Raw genomic sequence first — 22,339 nt, 5'->3', positions numbered from 1 at the left:
CAATCCATGCACACGTAATTTAGGGTTTACAGATTTTAGGGTTTCACTTTGAACATTATTTCATTCGATTCTGGGTTCTTAGAGTTTAGGTATACCTTAAACCTTTGATGGGTTGAATGTACCACCAAGAGAATGAGCTTACGTGGACTGGTACAAACTGGAACCTTACGCGGACTGGTCCAAACTGTTTCCTTGCAGTCCGCGAGTTAGCTTAGGTTGAGCTGATCAGGATTGTTGGTACGCGAGCTGGTACTTGCAGTCAAAGAACTCGTAGATCTGGAACAGTTTGATCACGGACTGGAACAGGCTGATCGTTCAGTCTGGAATAGTTGAGGTGTACTGAAACTTGCAGAGATCAGTGATCGAATACAGATCAGGGTCATGATCAAAGAGAGGTGATCGATAGAGATTAGGTTTTAGCAATAGAGAGAGATTTAGGGTTTATGGTCGATATTTTTAGCTTAGGGTTTTAGAGATCAATCGTGCTGATAACGTGTTATAAAAATAATGGAAAAGTTTATCTTTATTCATAACATAGAGGTTCCTTATATAGGAGATTACACCGTCGTAGATAAATGGAAAGATTACAAATCATAATCTCTTGGTTATGAGTCATCCACAATCTGGTTTATAACACTTTTTTATTTATCTATGGGTCGTCGCTTTATTTATATGGTGTTAAAAGCCGTAGACTGTTGGCAAGAAGTAAATAACTCAAGCATGTATAACTCCTCTCGTTCATAATGGTTGATAAATATATCGTTCATGTAAATGATATTTGGTTAGTCTACAGAACTAATATTTTTTTTTCCTTACAACGGAATCGCACGGTAAGAGGAGCTTTTGTTTTTCGTCGACTTTTACAAAAGAATTCTAAGACCGATATTCGTGCGGTCCTGCATGCTAACTGCAATTACATGAATATCTTGGAGCACAAGAATCACTATTTTACCTCACGCAAACAAAATAAATACTCTATTTATTGATAGCACAAGTATTATCTCAAGTAATTAATACTCCTTCGGTTCCAAAAAGGAGGATTTCCTGAAGTTATTTTTTGTTCCAAAATAATAGATTTTCTAGAATTTTAAGGTACTTTTAGTAGTTAATGTTGATAAATTGTATGTTTTTAAGAAAAATTAATTGAAAATATTTGAATTAATTAAATACTATTGGTCAATTGTTATTAGAAAATTTACAGTAAAATAAATAATAAATTTAATTGTAAATATTTATTATTTTTTTAATATGCATGAATACTCTATAAAATCTTTCTTTTACGAATAGAGGGAGTAACAAACAGCATGAAAAAAACAAGCAAAGACTTAAACATAACATCGGGAAAATAAAAACTTACAACATTAGAAAACTGATACAAACATTATAAACCCTTGGATCGATCTTTGGTTTATATAGAAAAAACGTTTTTAATATCAAGGGTGAGGTAGAACGCCACCGCAATCGCTTCCACCGCCTATTCCTCCCAAACCACCGACTCCGCCTACACCGCCGAGTCCACCTACACCGCCGAGTCCACCTACGCCACCGAGACCTGAACCACCACCTATTCCACCACCGAGACCCGAACCACCCCCTAGACCACCAACACCACCGAGACCACCTACACCACCTCCAATACCACCAATTCCGCCGCCTACTCCACCTACAGGTAGAACTCCGGCGACACCACCAACTCCACCGGCTACACCACCAAGACCTGTTCCAACACCACCAACTCCAGCAGCTCCACCGACGCCAGCAAACGCAACAAAGTTCTTTTGGTCTTCAAGACCAGCTCCGACATTCTTGGCCGGTGCCGGTCTTGTGGCGGTGACGGACTGAGCCACCGTGAGAGCAACGAGGAACACGGCTAAACACTTAATTGCCATCTCTTGTTACTCTTTATGTAAACCAACTTTGTTGTGTCTTTTTGCTAAGTAGAGAGAGTAGTGAAGAGTGCATAAGACATTGGGAGGCTTATATAGGAGAATGAATGGTTAAAATTAGGGTTATAAAGACAGATGGAGATAAGTTGTAATTTGTAAATGAATGTTGGACTATCTCATATCTTATTTGTTGGATGCAGAATCATCCACGTAAACAGTTACTTTTACTGCTCTATTGTATGCAGTTAGAATTAGGGTTATCAATTATAAAGAGACAAATTGAGCAGATAAGTTATAAAATTTCGTATTGATTCTCTTTTTTTTTTAACAATGAATAATTCCATTCAAAGTAAAAGGCGAAAAGAGGAGCGAAAGAACAACGTAACAGTTACTTTTTTTCGTATTGATTTTCTTAGTGTCAACATCTAGGGCTAAGTGATATTAAACCAATTTTCTCGTTTTAATAGTCTTTCTTTGCGCTCTTGGGATTTTACCACCAGAGTTTTTATCGTTTAACTCGTATATGTTTCTATATGTTAATATATATTAGAGATACGAACGTATTTTTGCGTCGTTAACGTACGCAGATTAGATTTGACACCAAAGTTTTATAATCATGAGTCTCATATAAGGAACGATTGATGTGTATCCAAAACTCTGCCCTTTAGTTCAGATGTAGATATATTATATATACTTATGAAACTGATATTCATTCCAAATATGTAGATATAAAAGCGAAAATGTAATGTAAATAGTATATTACATAATACTATATACAATACAAGTGCAATAAATGGGAGCATGCAGAGCATGTGGCTGCATCCAAAGCCCCAAGTAAATAGAGCATGTAAATACATGAATAGACAAGGTTGGAAGATTAACAAAATTAAAAAGTAATATTTAGAAACAATCTTTTTCATATTTTAAGCACACGGACTTGGATTTAGGATATGGTCAAAATCTTTTTGAAGGAGTTGAGATACATCTGAGTAATAATTCATAACTGAACTATACAACACCCAAAACAAGTGGAATATAAATGGTCACTGAAAATGTAGATGATCACGAGATTTCGATAAGTAACAATATTATTCTATCCAACGCATCATAATGCATCTGCAACATTAAGAATGACAGCGTGAATCCAGTTAAAATAGTTGTTCGCTGGACAGCGTTGGACCTTACTTATAGACTTATAGTTCAATTATTTCACCTCCTTTAATGCTCTTTTCTCCTCTTACCAAAAGAGTTTCATTATAATAGCAGTGTCTCTCTTCTCTTGGGATTATTAACTCATAAAGTATACAAAAAAAAACTTGATGAATGAGCTTAATACATTTAAATATATGTATATATCAAAATAATAATTGATTTAAGATACAGAATATTACACACAAACTTAATTTTAATTTCCTATTTTCTAATACTATATATTTAAAGTTATAAATATACTTTTTTGAAACAGGTTATAAATTTACTGTTATATTTTATATTTTGAAAAGTTTTGAACATGATAGTGTTTATATATGTGAAACTGGTCATTTTATTAATGTTATTTTCACAAGTAGATCCATGAAAACATTTCAAAATATCGTGGTGGTTGAACTCATTAAACATGACTCGAATTTTATGAATATTGTTTTCACAGTTAGATAAATCATTTTCATATTGCACCTATGTAGAGTGTCAAAGCTAAACATCAATAGCCCAAACTGAATGAAATTCCAAGATTACAAGCACTGAAAACATTACAAGTCTTACGACTAACCATATAAGTTTTCGGCAATTGATGGCCCATGGACCTCAATTTTCGTTGGGCTGGGCCTGTTTATTGTATAAGCTAATACGGCCTTGTTTATTAGTAGAGGTTTGGTTGCTTATGACAAAAATGGCTAAGCAAACAAGTTAGGACATAGAATCCAGTCACGTTACAAATGTACTTAACGCCTGATCTGTCTTTATCAAAGGAAAGATAATACTTTTATCAAAAACCAGATCTTTATCCGACTCAGACCATGTTTATCCATTTGGGTTTAAGAACCTTGACACTTTTTTTCCCTCCGTTACGAGTATCTTATTTTGGAATTCTTATTAAAAAAAATTTTATAATTTTTTATTTTATTTCAGAAAACATAATAAAAGAAATCATTTTCAACATAATAGATTTTTAAAATCAAAACATGAAATAAAGATCTGTAAACTAAACGAGAATTATTTGAAAGAAGCATCCGAGCTCAATTGTTGTCTTCATCACGTCCAAATTTAAATTATACATGTTCAACTAAATCATCTTTCAGTTGTTGATGCATCTGTCGATCATGAATTCTAGTTCGAACACCTATCATATTGGCGATATTTGTAGAGATATCTGTAAAATACGTGAGATCCACATGTGAACTTCCGTGGTCTTCTCCCTGTTGGAACTCCGAGACATCAAATTGAGTGTATCCATCTCGTTCGTCTTCTACTATTATATTATGGAGTATGATACATGTTCGCATTATCTTTCCAATTTTAACTTTATTCCAAAAAAATATTGAATTTTTAACAACGGCTAAGCAGGTCGCACAGGACTCTAAAACTGAGCAAATAAAACTGCTTTCACGCACCGAACTCTAGTAGTTTTTCATTTCCACAAAGCTCATCAAACTTTTCTGGGTGAAAAAAACAAAACTACTTGGGTTGTTGCTGTTGTTAAGCTATGGCTAAGAAGATTGGAGTGACGATGGAAGTGGGGAACGATGGCGTCGCTGTGATCACCATTTCGAATCCTCCTGTTAACTCTTTAGCAAGTCAAAGTAAAAAAGCTCGATACTTTGGAATGATTTGACGATCTTTTATCTTAAAGTTGCTTTCTTTTTGTGCTGATCTTTGATTTTGTGGGATTCTTTAGTTATTTCTGGGTTGAAGGAGAAGTTCCAAGAGGCTAATCAGAGAAGTGATGTTAAAGCCATCGTGTTGACCGGTAAAGAAAAATGAAAATTTAGTTTCTTTTGAAGGGTTGTGTAGCGTTAATCTCTAATAGTCTTCTGTGTTCTTTCTTTAAGCTAGAGATTGAAAGTTTTGAACTTTCGTGTCTCAGGGAACGGTGGAAGATTTTCGGGTGGTTTCGACATCAATGTCTTCCAGCAAGTTCATAAGACTGGTAAGAAAGTTTATTTCTTTTGTGTGTCTGTGTTTTGACAAAATATGGTTTCTTGTCAGGTGATATATCGCTTATGCCTGAAGTATCCGTTGATCTTGTGTGCAACCTGATGGAAGGTATTAATTAACTTTGGTTTAGGTTGATATGCTTCTCAATAAGATAGTCTGACACTATTGCACGTTGTGATGTTTGATACTGTTTTTTTTTTTTTTTTTGTTATTAAAGACTCTAGGAAGCCGCTTGTTGCAGCAGTTGAAGGACTCGCTCTTGGTGGTGGTTTAGAACTGGCAATGGTTGGGACTTTTCAATTTTATTTTCCCTTTGTGCTTTAAAAAGTTTATATTTCTGTTGCTTGTGTTGATTGTTCTGTCATTCAATATTCTTTAGGCTTGTCATGCTCGAGTGGCTGCTCCAAAAGCTCAACTAGGCTTACCAGAGTTGACACTTGGGATTATTCCTGGTTTTGGAGGTATAGATTTGTTTGATCTTCTTTCAATAGTACTTGGTAACTAATCAAAGCTAATTGTGTTTATGAAGGAACCCAACGTCTTCCTAGATTAGTAGGCCTTGAGAAAGGAGCTAATATGATACTGGTAAGGAATAAGGATGTCGTTTTCTGCAGTTACCAACAGTTTTCATTACATCTGGTTTGGTTTACTGAGAATTTTGTTAACTTTTGTAGCTTTCAAAGTCGATATCCTCAGAGGAGGGGTATAAACTTGGTCTTATTGACGCTTTGGTACCGCCTGGAGATTTGTTGACCACGTCCAGAAACTGGGCTCTAGACATTGCAGCTGGACGTAAACCCTTTTTGCGGTCACTGCACAGGACAGACAAAATTGGTTCTTTATCTGAAGCTCGCGCTATATTGAGGAATGCAAGACAACTAGCCAAGAGGATAGCCCCAAATATGCCTCAGCACCATGCCTGCATTGAGGTGATTGAAGATGGAATCATCCATGGAGGATATAGTGGGGTTCTCAAGGTAAGCTTTTCTTTAGGATTCAACGTTTACTGTATTTATCATTTATTTGAATTTCTTTACATTGATCACTGTGCAGGAAGCAGAAAGTTTCAAGCAATTAGTACTCTCAGACACTGCAAAGGCTCTTGTTCATGTTTTCTTTGCACAGCGTGCAACATCAAAGGTGAAATTAATGACACTGTGTTCGTATCTCCTAGTAGTTCTAGTTTCCACATTCAACCTTCATCGTTAGCTTCTTTTAAAACACTTTTTCAGGTGCCTAAGGTAACTGACGTTGGATTGAAACCGAGACCGATGAAAAAAGTTGCAGTGATTGGTGGAGGTCTGATGGGTTCTGGCATCGCTACTGCTCTGCTTCTAAGCAATATAAGAGTCTTGCTCAAAGAAATAAACTCAGAATACCTTCTCAAGGGAATAAAATCAGTTGAAGGTTCTTATCTCTATCCAGAACATATCCAATTGCTACTTACTAGAAGTATCTATCTTGGTCTTAATAGATGAAATGAAGTGAGTTTTTTTCTTGTGACAGCAAATCTCAAAGGCTTGGTTTCTAGGGGAAAACTGACACAAGATAAAGCAGGCAAGGCCTTCTCTTTGCTCAAGGGAGTACTCGATTACACAGAGTTCAAAGACGTGGACATGGTCATAGAGCCCCCCCCCCTACTGTTATCTCTCCTTCTCTTTGGTTTCAAGTATATCCAAAATCTAGCTAGTTCTAAGAGAGGGTCAACTAGTGTATAGATGTTTCCTCTGACTATAAGGCGTTGCTCCTCGTACCTTTTTTGCAGGCAGTGATTGAAAACATTCAGTTGAAACAAAAGATATTCAAAGAAATCGAAGAGGTCTGTCCACCACATTGCATATTGGCTAGCAACACATCTACTATCGACCTCAACGTAATTGGGGAGAAAACTAACTCAAAAGATCGCATTGTTGGCGCACATTTCTTCAGGTCATTCTACATTTTCAAATGTCAAGAAGATTTTATATCATTTTTGAATGTTATAATGTAAGTTTTGTCTTTCTATAGCCCGGCACATCTGATGACCCTTCTGGAGATAGTTCGTACAGAGAATACTTCTGCGCAGGTGATTCTTGATCTCATGGCGCTTGGAAAGGCCATAAAGAAAGTCCCCGTGGTGGTTGGGAACTGCATAGGCTTTGCAGTGAATAGGACATTCTTTCCGTATTCACAAGCTGCACACATGTTGGTCAACCTAGGTGTTGATTTGTTCAGAGTCGACAGTGTTATTACCTCTTTCGGCTTGCCATTAGGCCCTTTCCAGTACATCTCTCCTCCTTGTCTCGTTGTGTTGCTGTATGACTATATCAGCAACTGATTTAACTTCTCAGGCTAGGTGATTTGGCTGGACACGGGATTGGCATAGCAGTTAAGGATATATATGCCAAGGCTTATGGTGACCGAATGTTCAGTTCTCCATTGACAGAGCTTCTGCTTAAGAGCGGGAGAAACGGTATGTCATAGATCTTGGCCTTTGCTGATTTCTCATCTGCTCATTTATAAAAATATGGTGCTTTCAGGGAAGATCAACGGGAGAGGATACTATATTTACGAGAAGGGAAGCAAACCAAAACCTGATTCATCAGTGCTTTCTGTTGTTGAGGAATCAAGGAAACTTACCAATATCATGCCCGGTGGGAAAGTGAGGAAGCCTTGTCCTTCTTAAATTTATGCACATTTGGGTCCATTTTTTAATATAAAGTATCCTTGTCCTTGTTCTGCAGCCTATATCAGTAACTGATAAAGAGATTGTTGAGATGATCTTGTTCCCTGTGGTTAACGAGGCGTGCCGTGTACTTGATGAAGGAGTTGTGATCCGAGCCTCAGACTTGGACGTTGCTTCTGTCCTTGGAATGAGTTTTCCTTCTTACCGGTGAGGATTATAAATTCATCTTGTTTGTCATTTGCTAACAAGTCAGAGACTATATCAACAAGCTTTTTTCCGTTCCAAAGGTAAACATTTTGTATCTTCCTTGTTGCAGTGGGGGACTTCTCTTCTGGGCAGACACGGTTGGACCTAAGTACATATATGAAAGGCTGAAGAGACTGTCAGAGACTTATGGTGGCTTTTTCAAACCATCAAGGTATCTGGAGGAAAGGGCAACGAAAGGAATGCTTTTGGTAAAGTCTCTCAACTTTTCTTTTCAATTTGTGATGTGGCAAGAGAACACAGTTTTCAACCATGTTTATAGACAAATCTACTGATGATATGAGAATAAAAGTTTAAGGTGAATGATTAAATGGTTTCATCTGCTGAAATCACCGGTTAACATTGGACCTTGGATTCAATTGCCAATCATATTTAGAGAGAGATAAACAATATCTTGAGACTAAGCCATTAGGTTGTAGGATTGTTTTTGTAGTGTGGCTAGAACAAAGAATGTAGACGCTTACTTATAGCTATGAAATAAATGTATCCAAGCTTATGAATGCATCAGTTTATTCATTTTCCTGTCTTTTGCATAGTAATTTTTAGTGAAATCTATGTTTTTTTTCTGGCTGCAGAGTGAACCTAAATCGTCGAGGTCTCGACTGTGAATGCACAAAAAAAGAGAGTTTAAGAAGAAAGCAGCAAAAGATGGGTTGGAACATGTTTAAGCAGGAGAGGCTGAAAGTGTTAAGTCACTAAATGAGAATAAATCAGTCTCTTATTTCAAAGAATTTCCTTTTAAACAGTAAATTTTTTTGTTATGTTCTTAATAAAAATGTTTGTAATGACTGACATCGTTCTCAGATATGGTTACTTGTTCTGGTCATAGAAAATATTGACACATTTACATCTTTTGTAAAATTAGGGATTTATTATTTATTACTCTATGTTAATCTCAAATTCTACAGCAGAAGAAGCAACAAAGAACACAACATACTAACTAGTAATATAAAACTCTGTGTAGTAAAGAAACAAAGCTCTGCAGAATCTACACCAGCCTGGGGCTTTGGAGAGTAGACTTGAGAAGAAAAGGAAGAGAAAAGAAAGAGCGAAAACTTAAGTCTATTACTCTCTAATTCACCTGCCAATGTGGCGGTGGTGAGGCGGATTTCACCATGTTGTTTATGTTCTCTCTGGTAAACTTATTGTTGTCCTACGTAGAGTACACTTTATTTGACTCAGAGGTCTTTATTCTCCTCTGGAGCTGGAGGTTTATGAGGATGATGAGTGCTTGTTGTGGTCGTCAGCTGCAACAGCTGTGGTTTGTTGAGTGTAGGTTGAGTAGTGGTTAGTGAAGCTCCATTTACAACTGGTGGTCTTTGCTGAATCCCATTCTCGGTTTTCACAGTCACCGTTGGAGCTGTTGAGGGTGACTGTATATGACTTCTAGCTAAATATGAACACTTTGATTCTGCAAAAGCAACAAACTTAACTAACTTTAGAGAAGAGAGCTTCTTCTATAAGTTGTGGTGTGAAGCACGAGAAACTTCGCTGTACCTTTGAAATCTGCGTAAGAGATAAGTCGAGTAAGGCAATCTCTGAACTTGGTTAACACCAGTCTCTCCTTCTCTGCGTAAGTCTCTGACTGCCCCTGTGGGTTTGTTCCGCAGCCACCAGTGTCCACTGAACCACTAGGTTCAGCTGCTGCTACCATGAAGAGACTGTCTTGTTCATCACACATCAAAGCCAAAGTTGCTGGAGACAGCGGCCTTCCGTTAGAACCATCAGCTTGATTTCCATCAGTTGCAATCATCTCGACATCACTGGCATCTTTATTGCCTTGTGAGTTACAAGAAGCTAAAGATGTTTCTGTTTGATCTTCAACCCGTTTCTCTGTTTCATTTCTTCTATCTAAGAAACATTCAAAGGAAGATCAATGAATAACTCACACAGAGCTAAAACATCAGCAATACAGAGCTTTTCACTCAAAGTTTAACCTGTTGATGTCTTTGCTGCTTCTCCAGCTACAGCGACCAAAACTGAGCAAAGTGCGTTCACATCCTGCGGTTGGATTATCTCTGCTAAGAGAGACCTTCAAAAAATACAACATATAAATCAGTTTTACGCAGCTCTTTGGATCAACTATATAACTTGTGAAGACCAGAAACTTCACCTATATACAAACTTTGATGGAGCTGATGAATTGCCACTAGCCCTAGCAACATTTGCCGGAGATGTACCTGAGGTTGGTCCACTAGTTCTTCCATTACTTGCCTAAATACCGTTAACAAGATTTTCAATTCACCAAGCAGTGGATACCAAAATGCATCCAAGACTAATTGGGAAGTTATGAACCTGTTGAAACTGGCCAAGTCTATGCATAGACGAATCATTGGTCGCTTGGTTGAAAGAAATATCTTGACCTTTCCTTCTCTTAGGTGCTGGGAAAGGAGCAAAGCCGGAGGAACCAACAGCTCCAGTAATGGCTGCATTTGCTGCTTGTTGGAGATAAGCCATGTTGCTGGCATGTTCACCATGAAACAAAGCTTGTCTCTCTTCACTTCCGTCAAAGTTTTTGCAACCTAAGCATCTGCAGTTCTCCGAACAAAGAACGTTCGCTTGAAAACACTCGCAGTACTTCTTAAGGCATCCTGATTTCTTGCAGTGGCATCCTTTGTTATGTTTCCCTAACAACACAGCTTCACCAATCTCTTCCTGCAAAAAAGACAAATCTCAACAGGTTTAAGTCTTCTAACAACTGAAAAATGTAATTGTTTTTTTAATCAGCAACGTTGAGTAAGCCTTAAACAGCTTGAGTACCCTTTTGTCCCTTGCACCATGTGGACTGCTAGCGATTTTGGGTCTGAATGCATTTGGATTCCGGTCCAGAGTTGCTTCGACAGCATCGCGTCTTGCGGGTTCGTTATCAGCATTGTTGAAACAGTTGACACAGTTACAACCATCACAGTATGTTCCCGACGCAAAGCACTCACAATACCTGATGCATCAGAGTCAAAGATTGTGGAGGTGTAAAACTAAAGCCGAATCAGAAACTGTTAATGCACAAATCCACAACTAACAACAGCAAAAAAAGAGTTGATTATCTAAACGTTCCAAGAAATGCAGCTGCAAAAGGACACTATATGCAATAGTTTGTGTAGTCTAAATAATCATACTTAACATGTTTAAGAAGCAATAAACCATATACATAAACTACAACATAACAAAGATTTGATAAATGCCAAACCCTTAAACATGAATGGGAAAGACTTATTACAATTTCAAGCAGCGTGAGAGTTTGCAGTTGCAGTGCTTCTTCTTTTGAGGGGTTCCATCTCTACCTTCCACTATAGGCGGCCTTGCTCTAGATTCTGGAGATTCCGGCTGCTTTCTGCTCAAAAAAGAAATATTTGAAAAATTCAAAAACTTTTGTGGTAATATTAAGAGTTCTAAGAAAGATTCAATTAAACTCGTTTCACCAATTACTTCAAAAGGTTGAAAAGATTTAAACCATTTTTCACCAAAAAGTTTGAATTTTTCTTCACAAAAAAAAAAAGTCAACACTTATCGAAGCAATTGAAAAAAAAACTTACGGAAGGCTGATTGGCGCGTTAAGGATTTGTGACTGTGACGTCACCACTGGTAACGTCGGTCGTGCCACCGGATGAAGCCGCGACGGCGTTGTTGTTACCGGCGAAGTAACAGAGGGAGTGACGACGGTATGAGACTCTGAATGCTCATCGGAACCGCCAGTGAAGTCGAGTTGCGTTGCTGGCTTCTTCGCCGGGAAACAAGACTCATCAGATACACCGTCCTTTTTTGGCGGGAAATCTCCTCCTCCGCCGCCGCCCTCACCCATCTGAAAATTTTCAAATCTTAAAACTTTCCAAGGAACCCAGAAAAGAATTTCCTTTTCTATTTTCCCCCGACCGAGAAGTTATCACAAATTAGCTCAAAGAGAAAAAACCCAGATCCGTATCCCGCGACAGAGCGCGAAAAAAAAAAAGAGAAAAAGAACAGATTCGGCGGCTGTTAAGAGCTCAGACGAGACTTTGAATTTTGATAAAGGGATAAGCTTTGAAAGAGAGAGGGATGGGAGAAATTAGGGTTCTATTGGGATTTAGCTCACGAAACAAAGACGATGGCGAAAAGGAATTAAAGGTGAACACTTTCGGTTTTTGCTCATCTTCTTCTTCTTCCACAGCATCTCTCTAACATGTTTTTTTGAAATTTTAATTTTTCTGGATTATATTCGACGGCTCGATTTCCGTTATTTTCTGATCGTACGGATCTTGTTAAATATAACAATCTAACGGTTTGAATTCATATAAGCTTTAGGTTTTGCTTCCCTTTCTACCGTCCGATTAAATATCCAAAAAGCCCCATATATTTATAAAACTATGAGAACATATAAAAATAAAACGTCGCCTGAGAGATTCGAACTCTCGCGGGGAAACCCCATGTACTTAGCAGGCACACGCCTTAACCACTCGGCCAAAGCGACTTGACGTTATAGTATAGTTCGATCGTAAATATTTTAAACGCAAGTTTCTTTTTCGGAGCAGTAGAACCACTATAATAAATTAATAACATTAGGATTTTGAAATTTTATTAATTTATAGAGTTATTAATTTATAGAAGTTTCTTTATTTAGATTTCTTATTTTAAGATATATTTATTCTAAAATAAAAAAATAATTTTTGATTTTAGTGCATAGACATTAATCGTTATTTGCTGAAAAAAATCATTAATTGTTATTTTTGAGATTTGACATTTATATTAATTATATTATATTATATTATGTATATAATATATATTGTATAGAACCTTAGTGTGGTTTAAGATATAATACTATTAAATCTCATCAAAAATATATTAAGTGTTAAGAAAATATAAAGATAATTCTATTGTGAATATAATAAGGGCAAATCTCCAAAATAGCACATTTCTAAGTTTATGTCACAAAAATAGACTTCAAAAACTAAAATGACCAAAAGAGCATTTTATGTTTTGAATTTTTTTTTTATTTTTCAAAATTCGAAATCTTATCCTAAAACCCCCACTCCCCAACTCTAAACCCTAAACCCTAAACCCCACCCCTTAACTCTAAACCGTAAACTCCACCCCTAAACTCTAAACCTTAAACTCTAAACCCTAAACCCTAAACCCTAAACCCTAAATCATAAATTTCATCCTTTAACTCTAAACCCTAATGTCTAAATTAATTTACCATTGGAGTTTAAATGTATATTTATCTCTTTTGATAAAACATTAAAATGCTATTTTGGTCATTTTTATTCTTAGAAGCTATATATGTAACAAAAACTTTTTTAGTGCTATCCTAGTCATTTTCTCATATAATAATAAGTTTTTGTTAATGTAAGATAATCAAGCTACACCAACTAGAACACACAGTAGCACATGAACAATTCTTTCCAAGAAATACGACTAGATTAATTCTTTTAAAAGCTCATACAAGTTCTTCTTAAAAGCAATTCTTCAAGCAAGCTCAAGACAAACCTTGACTTGTTGACTAGCATCTCTTGTTCACAGACTTGAAGCAGTATATGAACCACTCAAACTCTTAACCCCTACACGCTTTGCTTCTCCTTATTCGGACTTGTAAACCTTGCTATTGCTAAAAGCTCTCTCTGTGTGTTAACTGGCCACGCAATGCTAAGACTCCTCTTTATACTTTTAGAGGAAAACCCTAGATCTAAAATCTATCTAATGGAAACTTTCCATATATGCTTCTTCAGCGAATAAGCCAATCTTCCTTTTTCTCTAAGCTCGATTGCTTCTTCTTCAATACTTCACTAGATTCTGACCCGCGCTTTGAAAGCGCGGGTTTATTTTTGTTTTTTTTTTCAATTGACAAATATTTAGTAAATGTCACATTTTCATATATTTGTGTTTTATTTTATAAAAGACTTAAAAATTTTATCTTTATTTATCGTATTTCATTTTAAATGACTATTTATGTTAAAAAAATTAAACTTTATTTTTTTAATGAATTAAGTTGGTATAACTCTGATAAATTAATTTTATTATGGGGTTAATATTTTAATTAAAAAATTATATACTTTTAATAAAGATTTATACTTTTCAATAAAAAAATTCAATTATTTTTATGAATGCTTAAATTATATTAAGAAAAGAAAAAAATAATAATTAAGAATAGTTGAAAAAAAATTATTTGAACTTGGACTCAATGGTCCAAAGGAAAAAAAAAAGGTGAGAATTGAATCTGATTTTTTAATAGGCCTAAATGGCCCAAGAGAGATTTGATTTGGGCTGGATCCAAAAATAATGACCCAATATAGATTTGTTATTAATATTACTTAATTGCCCTTAATGAAACATGCAATGTTAGTGAAGGAAACATGCCCCTAAGGTAATTATGACAATAAGATCCTGCTTTAATAGTATAGATTTGTACTGACTTCTTTAGTAAATCTTTCTTTAATGCTCTTTAACCGACTCGAACAACTCTTGTATCTTCGTCTGATGTCGTAGTTCATGTCGTGTTTCATGAACTACTACAGCTCCGTCTTGACCATACATCTTCAATCTCCCCTTTTTTAATCCTCGCGTCTCACAAGTACCTGAGATGAAGTAACATACAATACACAAGAACAAGAAACAACCAAGGACAAACTCACAAATCTCAAAGCAACCAAAAGCATACTTATATTATCCTAATAATTGAGTTCAAGTATTTAATACATCTTAACAAAGACAACACACATAAATACTCCCTCATAAACCATGATCAGTCTGAACAATAGGATAAAAACGATTGCAGCAAGTACATAGAACGATAAATAAAAAACAGTTGCTCCCCCACAAACTTAGCCCTTCTTCATCTCAATCCCCATCTTCTCCCCCTGCTTGAGAGCGCATGGGTTAAAAACACACATATAAGAACTTGTCCCAATTACAGAGATAGTTGCTAACCTGCAACAGAGCGACTCAGATCTTGAACAATGTCAGTCAGTGCTTGAAGAGCTCGGGTCGTTTGCTGTAGTACGGCTTGGAGATCTTCCTGAGTGAGTAAGCCCTGAGGTATGGAGACAGAGCCAAGGTCATGTACAATGAAACCTCTCGGTCCAGTCCTGTTGCTTGAAGCTGGAGCTATTGAGGGTGATGGCACAGGAGGAGGCATGCGAGTCGATCGAGATGACAGTTTTCCTTCTCCTACCTCTTTCGCCTTACTCTTTGCCTTGGCTACACGTTGTTCATATATCTCACCAAATCGCTTGTCTTTCGTGTAGGCCACTGGGCTTGAGCTTTCTCACCCGAAAGAAGAGAAACGTGATGTTGTTTTTGGAGAATGCTCATGATCAGGCGAGGAAAGATCAACCACCGAGAGTCATTCTTCTGAACCACACCAAGATTGATGACTTGCTTGAAGATTAATCTTCCCATATCAACGCGGATTCCCCGAGACATCTTGTAGACTAAGCGTGCTCTGTCAATGGAGACATGAGTCTTGTGCGTAGACGGAATCCAGTTGTGCGCAACAATGATCATAAGAGCGCCATACCGAGGAGAGAGATCAGCAGTAGTCAGATTTTCCCATTCCTTTCGAGTTTCTTCAGTGAGAAACTCAGCCAGCTCAGACTTCGAGATGCCATCAAGGGCAGTCTCTTCATCGACTTCATCTTCATCTAGGGGTTCAAGTTTCAGAACCTCATTAATCATTGTCGGCGAGAAGCGATAAAGCTGACCACGAACCCGCACCTCAACTTCCTCTACATCTGCTTCAACCTTTGTGACAGGAAGACTAGCATAGAACTCGGCACTGACTGGTTCAACAAAGTTGTCGAGCGATGAAACGGTTGTTCCCATAGAACCCTTTTGCGATGATCTTCCCATAGACCCACTGATCCTTCTCTGTCATGTCCACCAAACGTTCAACAATGATGCTCCAACGAAGAAACTGCTCTACCCTCTTTTTAACTGGTGAGTTTTCACCAACAGTACCTCTCTCAGGAGCTTTTCTGGATCGTACACGACTGGAGACTGAAGTGTTCAGAGGGATGACTTGAGAACCTGAAGCAGCATTCAAGGCTCCTGATTTTCACGTCTTTCGGCGCTTAGAGCTGCCTAATCCCAATCTCTTCATAACTCTCTTCTTTCTTTCTTGCTTCTCAGAGATTTCGGTAGAGGATGACCCAAGAGATACTACCCCTGCATTCTGAGCATCTTCGTGTGTCTTCTCAACTTGCTCAGGGTTATCCGGACTCTGTTCTTTTGCCTCTTCAACAGATCCTTCTTTTTCTTCATGAGAGAGGAGCAAAATAGAATCAGTTACCGGATCTTGGAGATTCAGATGACACGGTTTCGATTGGAGCAGACAGAGGCTTTGGCGACGCTGGGTCAGATGATGTCGCAGTGACCTTGTCGATCTGAACTTCTTCGTGAACAGAGGATGTGTGTTGATCATTGCTTTCCTCCGACAGTTCCTTCTCACGCACAGTGTTAAATTCGTCTAGTTCCTCCGTGATCTCTGGAAACAAGGCCGTCGACAGCAGATCTTTCCTCGGAGGAGTTGCCTCAGATCCTTCGTTAGTGAGATGAGGCGTTGATGATTCACCCTCTCCATGAGTCCACGAAGTCACTACAATGTCGCGTTTAGCCATCTTCTTCGTTCTTACCATCAACTGGGAGAATCTTTGTTTTTCGATTGAGAACAACAGAGAATATGCGGAGCTGTTTTTGGATTTAAACAGTAACCATTTAGGGCTTCTGACTCACAACTTCCCTTAAGAGGGAAACTCAACCAACTATTCCGAAATTGCAACTCTGGTCCCTCCCTTTTTGCCTTTTCACTGTTTTGACCTGCACTTTTAATTTATCTCATCCAAGCTCAATGTCATGCAAGCACATTCGTGAATCAATAGCGTATCATAAGACTCTCAGAATAGTAATCAAACACAAGTTACGACTCACAATTGGCCAATTTCTGGCTGCTGGCTTATAGATTACATATTCATTTTTTCTACCTTTTAAGATGCGTGCTGCAAGACTTGGCTCAGCACTTGATTCAGGTTGCACATATCACTCTTGGAGATTGGACGATCTGGTGCACCTGATTGTCTTTTTATGGCTACCTTTCACATTGTTGTGCCTTTATCAATCCTGTGGGTTTTCAACCTTTATATGCGTGCTGTGAAACCCTTGTTGTTTCCCCCTTTTATCTTTTTTTCTTTTTTTTTAGCATCTTTCTGAAACATTGCTGGCTCTTTTGAGACGAGGGAAGGGCCACAGATTGACGCGAAACCTGTACCTCACAGTATTGACAGCACAACAAGCAGCTCTTTTCCACAGCGTTCTCAGGTCCAAACATAATCTGAATTATACGTACATCCTGAGTCAGTGCCTGCACTAATATCTGCACAACTTGACTCAATGGTCAAGATTACACACTCCAATTGCATTTCTTAGAGTGATAAATCGATTGTATTCAAGAGATTTAGTGAATATATCAGCCAATTGAGAATCAGTAACTACATGGTTGATGACTACCTGATTGTCTTCAACTAATTCTCTGATGAAGTGGTGCCTGATGTCAATGTGCTTTGTTCTTGAATGTTGAACTGGATTCTTCGAGATATCAATCGCACTTTTATTGTCACAGTATACAAGAAACGGACCCGAGCGCATTCCATAGTCAGCTGACATTTGTTTCATCCAGATCAGTTGTGAGCAGCAGCTTCCCATAGCGATATAGTATGCTTATGCCGTAGAGAGTGATACAAAATTTTGTTTTTTGCTTAGCCAAGAGATGAGATTGTTTCCTAGAAAGAAACATCCTCCACTTGTGCTTTTCCTGTCATCAGCACATCCTGCCCAGTCTGCATCGTAATAACCCACCAAGTTTTCATTTGAGTTCTTTGAGTAGTATATTCTGAGATTCTCCGTTCCTTTGACATACTTGATGATTCTCTTTACGGCGTTTAAGTGAGACACCTTTGGCTTTGCTTGATATCTTGCACAAACACCAACATTGAACGTATGATCTGGTTTACTCGCAGTAAAATACAATAGACTGCCAATCATTCCTCGATAGAGCTTTGAGTCAACATCTTCTCCTGCTTCATCACGTGCAAGTTTTAAGGCAGAACTCATAGGCGTTCTGGAAATCTTGTTGTCTTCAAGTCCAAATATTTTCACCAGACTGTGTGCGTAGGCGCTTTGAGATATGAATACTCCTTTTTCTGATTGAACAATCTGTAAGACCAAGAAGTACTTCAGTTCACCGCACATACTCATCTCAAATTTTTGCGTCATGTTCTCCACAAATTCATCAACCATTGTTTGAGACGTGCTCCCAAAGATTATATCATCCACATAGATTTGAACAATGATTATGTCTTTCTCTTTCTCCATGAAGAACAAGGTCTTGTCTACACTTTCCCTGATGTAGCCGCCATCCACAAGAAACCTGGTATCTAAGAGATCTCTAACTATTCATGGGAATGACAGCTGCCTCGGCTCATACCTGAAAATCAGCCGCAGTAATGCCTTGAATCTTTGTAAACAAATGGAAGAAGGGTTTGTAATGAGTAGTACTTTTTGGAAGATACAGTGATTATCTTGCCACCAATTCAGTCTGTGCTCTTCTCATGCCGCTGTGACAGCCAAGGCCGGGGAAAGCTTTGTTTGTAAGGGTTATCAGCTGTTGGCGGCTCCTCTCTCTATCGTTGGTGATTGGTCTTAATGTGATTGTTTTCTTGTTGTCTACCATTACCAGTGATAGAAAACACTAAGAACTTGGGTTTAGTAATTCTTTCGGGTGGAAATTGTTGTTTCAATTTGAGTTTTTGTGCTCTAGTTCCCTATATTTTCTTCTGTTTTCTTGCTTGTATGTTGTATTTCAATTCAATTTATGAAAACCCTTTCTTCAAAAAAGATACAGTGATTATGCTTGCTTGCTTGGATCAAACTCAAGGCCAAAATTTTAAAGGAGCTTTCCACTATGTTATTGTATAATCTCTCTCTATATGCTTATTTTTTTCCTCATTTTCAACTTTTGTCGATTAAAGCCCATAACCACCAAATCAGAATTAGTTATTAGTAGGTTTCTAGATGATTTGTTGCTAACGACTAGTTATGATTTATATGAGAATTGATTCTTTTTTTGTTGCTAAATGCTAACGATGTCATGCCACCAATTGATTTTTTTTTGTTCGCCACCAATTGATCTTAGTATACCTTATGGTAAGATTCCATAAAATTTACATGAAATGCTTAACCAGCTACGGATAGGAAGATCGATCATTACTCATTAGGCCATCTTTAGTAATTCATGGGAACAACAGCTGCCTCGGCTCGTATCTGAAAATTCAGCCGCAGTAGTGCCTTGAATCTGTGTAAACAAATGGAAGAAGGGTTTGTAAAATGAGTTTCCTTTCGGAAGATACATTGATTATGCTTGCTTGCTCGGATCTTTAACTATGTTATTGCATAATCTCTCTCTATATGCTTATTTGTTTCCTCATTTTCAACTTTTTGTCGATTAAAGCCCATAACCACCAAGTCAGGATTAGTTCCTCGGATGATTTGTTGCTAATGAGTAACGATTAGTTATGATTTATATAGCTAGGAAACAAGTAACTTCGTACCCGGACTTTCTAGCAAGAGAATTGACACAAAAATTTAAGCTACACAAAATGTAATTAAGAAAAGACTTAAAACTACTTCTAAACTGAATAAAATAATATGAGTCTGATTATATCAATCCAGGATTCTCTTCAATCATCTAAATCTTCCTTTCAGCTTCATGTCTTCGTTTTTGTGTATCACTACTAGTACCATTAGTAGTTTTGCAAGCGTGTGAGTTGGTCTTAAGTTCTTAACACAATAACACATGATCTGAGATAGGAAATGAGCCGGGTTAATCACACACGCACCAGAATTTTATGCAGCTGGTCGTTGACTTGTACAATTCCCGCGAGTGCAGCAGCAGTATTTTATAAATATAATTTGAGTTCATTACCATCTAATCTCTCAACAACTATCATTAATATATTAATAAGAAGATAAATTAGTCTTGGTTATAAGTTAGTGGCTTTTTCTTATGTACATTTTCTCAGAAAATCAAGAAAAGCAAAAGGTTTTCTCTATTCTTCTTCTTCCGATGTATCAAATCTTCTTTTTCTTCTTTCTTACAACCTTCCACAGTTATTACTATGTCTCAGCTCAGCCTCCTGCTCCTCCGCTCAGTAACGGCGATCTCGTCGCAAACTTCGAGCCGAGTTTAGCCATCGTCACAGGAGTTCTCGCCATCATGTTCGCACTCACTTTCGTGCTCCTCGTCTACGCTAAGTGCTGCCACATGGATCTCCTATCAGGTTCCGGCGACGGTAGGCGGCAAGATCGTCTGATCCGACAAGGGTTTTTCTTCAACCGGTCAACTAACTCCTCAGCTCGATTCTCCGGTTTAGACAAGACAGCTATCGAGTCACTTCCTATGTTTAGATTCTCAGCTTTGAAAGGATCAAAACAAGGGCTTGAGTGTTCTGTTTGTTTGTCTAAATTCGAAAGTGTTGAGATTCTTAGGTTATTGCCTAAATGTCGTCACGCTTTCCACATCGGATGCATCGATCAGTGGCTTGAACAGCACGCAACGTGTCCTCTCTGCCGAAACAGAGTTTCAGTCGAAGAAGAATCCTCTGTTTATATAAACAGTTTTCGGTTCTTGAATGAGTCTGCGAGAAGAGAAGATTCGAGTTTGGAGCTTTACATCGAGAGAGAAGAAGAAGAAGAGGAGAGAAGAAGAAGACAGAGAGAGGAAGTTGGTAGCTCATCGAGATTCAGCATCGGAGGGAGTTTCAGGAAGATTCTAAAACTAGGTCATAAAGAAAAACCCTTGCTTGAGCAACAAGGAAACGATAAAGACGAGAACAAAGTGATGCATAAGTTCAATCACAGGATATTTGTATCTGATGTTGTGTTCAAGAATCGTTGGAGCAACGTGAGTTCATCGGATTTGATGTTTTTGAATTCGGAGATGGTTAGTTCGATCTCCAGCGAGAGATTCTCATTTAGGAGAAGCAATGAAGAGGATCAAAGAGGTAACTTGCGGATCGAGGAAGATATGGAGAGCAAGTTGAGTTCCATGAAAACTATGTTGTTGTCGGAAAGCAACGACTCTGGTTCGAAATCAAGAAGTGTTATGACCGAGACAGGAAGAAGATCGGTCTCCGAGATCACAACGGTTCCTAGACTCAGTATTGCGGTTCATGGCGATTGCAGCGGTCCAACCGCAGCGACTGCGTCTGAGACGGAGGAGAGAAGACGGCGTTTGTGGCTGCCGATCGCTAGAAAAACCGCTCAATGGTTTGCTAACAGAGAAAAAAGAAATCAAATTAATACAACATTCCAACACTTTAATGTTTAGTTTATTTATTTTCCTTCATGAATTGCAATTTTTACAGGCTTGTTACATTTAGTTTTGATTATGTTATATACAAAAAAATATTCTTACACATGTTTGTTAGATCCGAAGATAATTTGTGTAAATAAGTAGGATTTATATATAAACAAATTTACATCGTAAATTATTATAAAATAATAATAATTGTTATTTTCATCTCATGGAACAAGTCAGCTAACCTGGTAAATAAGCAGCCACGCTCATTTAAATTATATCCCCTATATATTATTTGTGAAACATTACAACTTCTTTTTGTAGCCACATGTCATCACTAGGATGATTCTTAGAATTACTAGAGAAATAGGTTGGCCCATCTAATTATATAATAAACTTTTTATTAAACTAACCATAAATTCCTTATTAATGTCATTTATTATTTCCTTAAATAAAGATTACGGAATTGCCTAATGTGGATAAAGTATATATGACAATTAATGATTTTGAATAATAAAGATCTGATAAAAAAAATGTATCTTCTATCAAATTTGTTTAATTTAAAACTATTAAAATAACTTTTAAAAAACACAATAACCATATTATAAAAATTTAGATTTTTCTGTATATTTTATATTTTGAATTTTAAAAAATGACTATAAATTACTAAAACTGTTAAAAGTCTCACATTCAAATTTTGCGATCCATGGTTTAAAATTTTTGTTATGACAAAATACAAATAATTACAAAATCATATAAGTAAAAGTCTAATTTAATTAATTATTAAGATTTAAAATATATATGTATATATATCATTCTAAATTAAACTATAAACCATATTGAATAAATAAATATTTTAGTTTCAAAATTTACTTTGAATAATTTTTTTTGATAAAAGTTTTGAACTAACATTGATAATCTTTTTAAAATTATCAATTACTAAAATTATTGATCCCACAATGAAAATTTTGTTATCAGTAATTTAAAGTTTTTGCTATTAAAGATACAAATGATCAGAAAAATATATGAGTAGAAAGCATCATTTAAAAAAAA

At 37.1% G+C, this 22,339-nt stretch overlaps 5 protein-coding genes and 1 non-coding gene across 6 annotated transcripts; 2 read left to right on the top strand and 4 right to left on the bottom strand.

Annotated features, from left to right (window-relative positions):
* Nucleotides 1–1,305: 1,305 nt before the first annotated feature.
* On the bottom strand, nucleotides 1,306–1,972 carry LOC106309993 (glycine-rich cell wall structural protein 1-like). The gene has a single exon (XM_013747182.1). The coding sequence runs from the start codon at nucleotides 1,887–1,889 to the stop codon at nucleotides 1,434–1,436; it is 456 nt and encodes a 151-aa protein (XP_013602636.1). The 5' UTR covers nucleotides 1,890–1,972; the 3' UTR covers nucleotides 1,306–1,433.
* Nucleotides 1,973–4,445: 2,473 nt separating this feature from the next.
* Nucleotides 4,446–8,843, top strand: LOC106312132 (peroxisomal fatty acid beta-oxidation multifunctional protein AIM1). The gene is made up of 18 exons (XM_013749533.1): nucleotides 4,446–4,684; nucleotides 4,780–4,851; nucleotides 4,969–5,031; nucleotides 5,091–5,147; nucleotides 5,257–5,324; nucleotides 5,419–5,500; nucleotides 5,569–5,624; nucleotides 5,714–6,016; nucleotides 6,093–6,179; nucleotides 6,272–6,446; nucleotides 6,546–6,665; nucleotides 6,803–6,968; nucleotides 7,047–7,301; nucleotides 7,370–7,491; nucleotides 7,559–7,680; nucleotides 7,763–7,911; nucleotides 8,021–8,159; nucleotides 8,544–8,843. Exons 1-18 carry the CDS (start codon nucleotides 4,588–4,590, stop codon nucleotides 8,574–8,576), a joined length of 2,166 nt encoding a protein of 721 aa, XP_013604987.1. The 5' UTR covers nucleotides 4,446–4,587; the 3' UTR covers nucleotides 8,577–8,843.
* Nucleotides 8,543–12,126, bottom strand: LOC106312133 (protein tesmin/TSO1-like CXC 5). Its single transcript, XM_013749534.1, has 8 exons — nucleotides 11,502–12,126; nucleotides 11,186–11,299; nucleotides 10,729–10,906; nucleotides 10,264–10,623; nucleotides 10,082–10,182; nucleotides 9,906–10,000; nucleotides 9,466–9,819; nucleotides 8,543–9,379 (listed from the first exon to the last, which is right to left on the bottom strand). Exons 1-8 carry the CDS (start codon nucleotides 11,765–11,767, stop codon nucleotides 9,147–9,149), a joined length of 1,701 nt encoding a protein of 566 aa, XP_013604988.1. The 5' UTR covers nucleotides 11,768–12,126; the 3' UTR covers nucleotides 8,543–9,146.
* Nucleotides 12,127–12,330: 204 nt separating this feature from the next.
* TRNAS-GCU lies at nucleotides 12,331–12,412 on the bottom strand. The gene has a single exon. It is a non-coding gene; the product is annotated as a tRNA-Ser (tRNA).
* Nucleotides 12,413–17,649: 5,237 nt separating this feature from the next.
* On the bottom strand, nucleotides 17,650–18,228 carry LOC106308827 (uncharacterized mitochondrial protein AtMg00810-like). Its single transcript, XM_013745944.1, has one exon. The coding sequence runs from the start codon at nucleotides 18,226–18,228 to the stop codon at nucleotides 17,650–17,652; it is 579 nt and encodes a 192-aa protein (XP_013601398.1).
* A 1,794-nt stretch (nucleotides 18,229–20,022) lies between these two features.
* LOC106310807 (E3 ubiquitin-protein ligase ATL42-like) lies at nucleotides 20,023–21,345 on the top strand. The gene has a single exon (XM_013748032.1). It carries the CDS (start codon nucleotides 20,054–20,056, stop codon nucleotides 21,314–21,316), a length of 1,263 nt encoding a protein of 420 aa, XP_013603486.1. The 5' UTR covers nucleotides 20,023–20,053; the 3' UTR covers nucleotides 21,317–21,345.
* Nucleotides 21,346–22,339: the final 994 nt, after the last annotated feature.

This window comes from Brassica oleracea, chromosome C8 (genome assembly GCF_000695525.1).
Source record: "Brassica oleracea var. oleracea cultivar TO1000 chromosome C8, BOL, whole genome shotgun sequence".
NCBI classification, from domain to species: domain Eukaryota; kingdom Viridiplantae; phylum Streptophyta; class Magnoliopsida; order Brassicales; family Brassicaceae; genus Brassica; species Brassica oleracea.
Note: the sequence above shows the minus strand (reverse complement) of the source record. Positions and strands in the feature narration are given on the sequence as shown.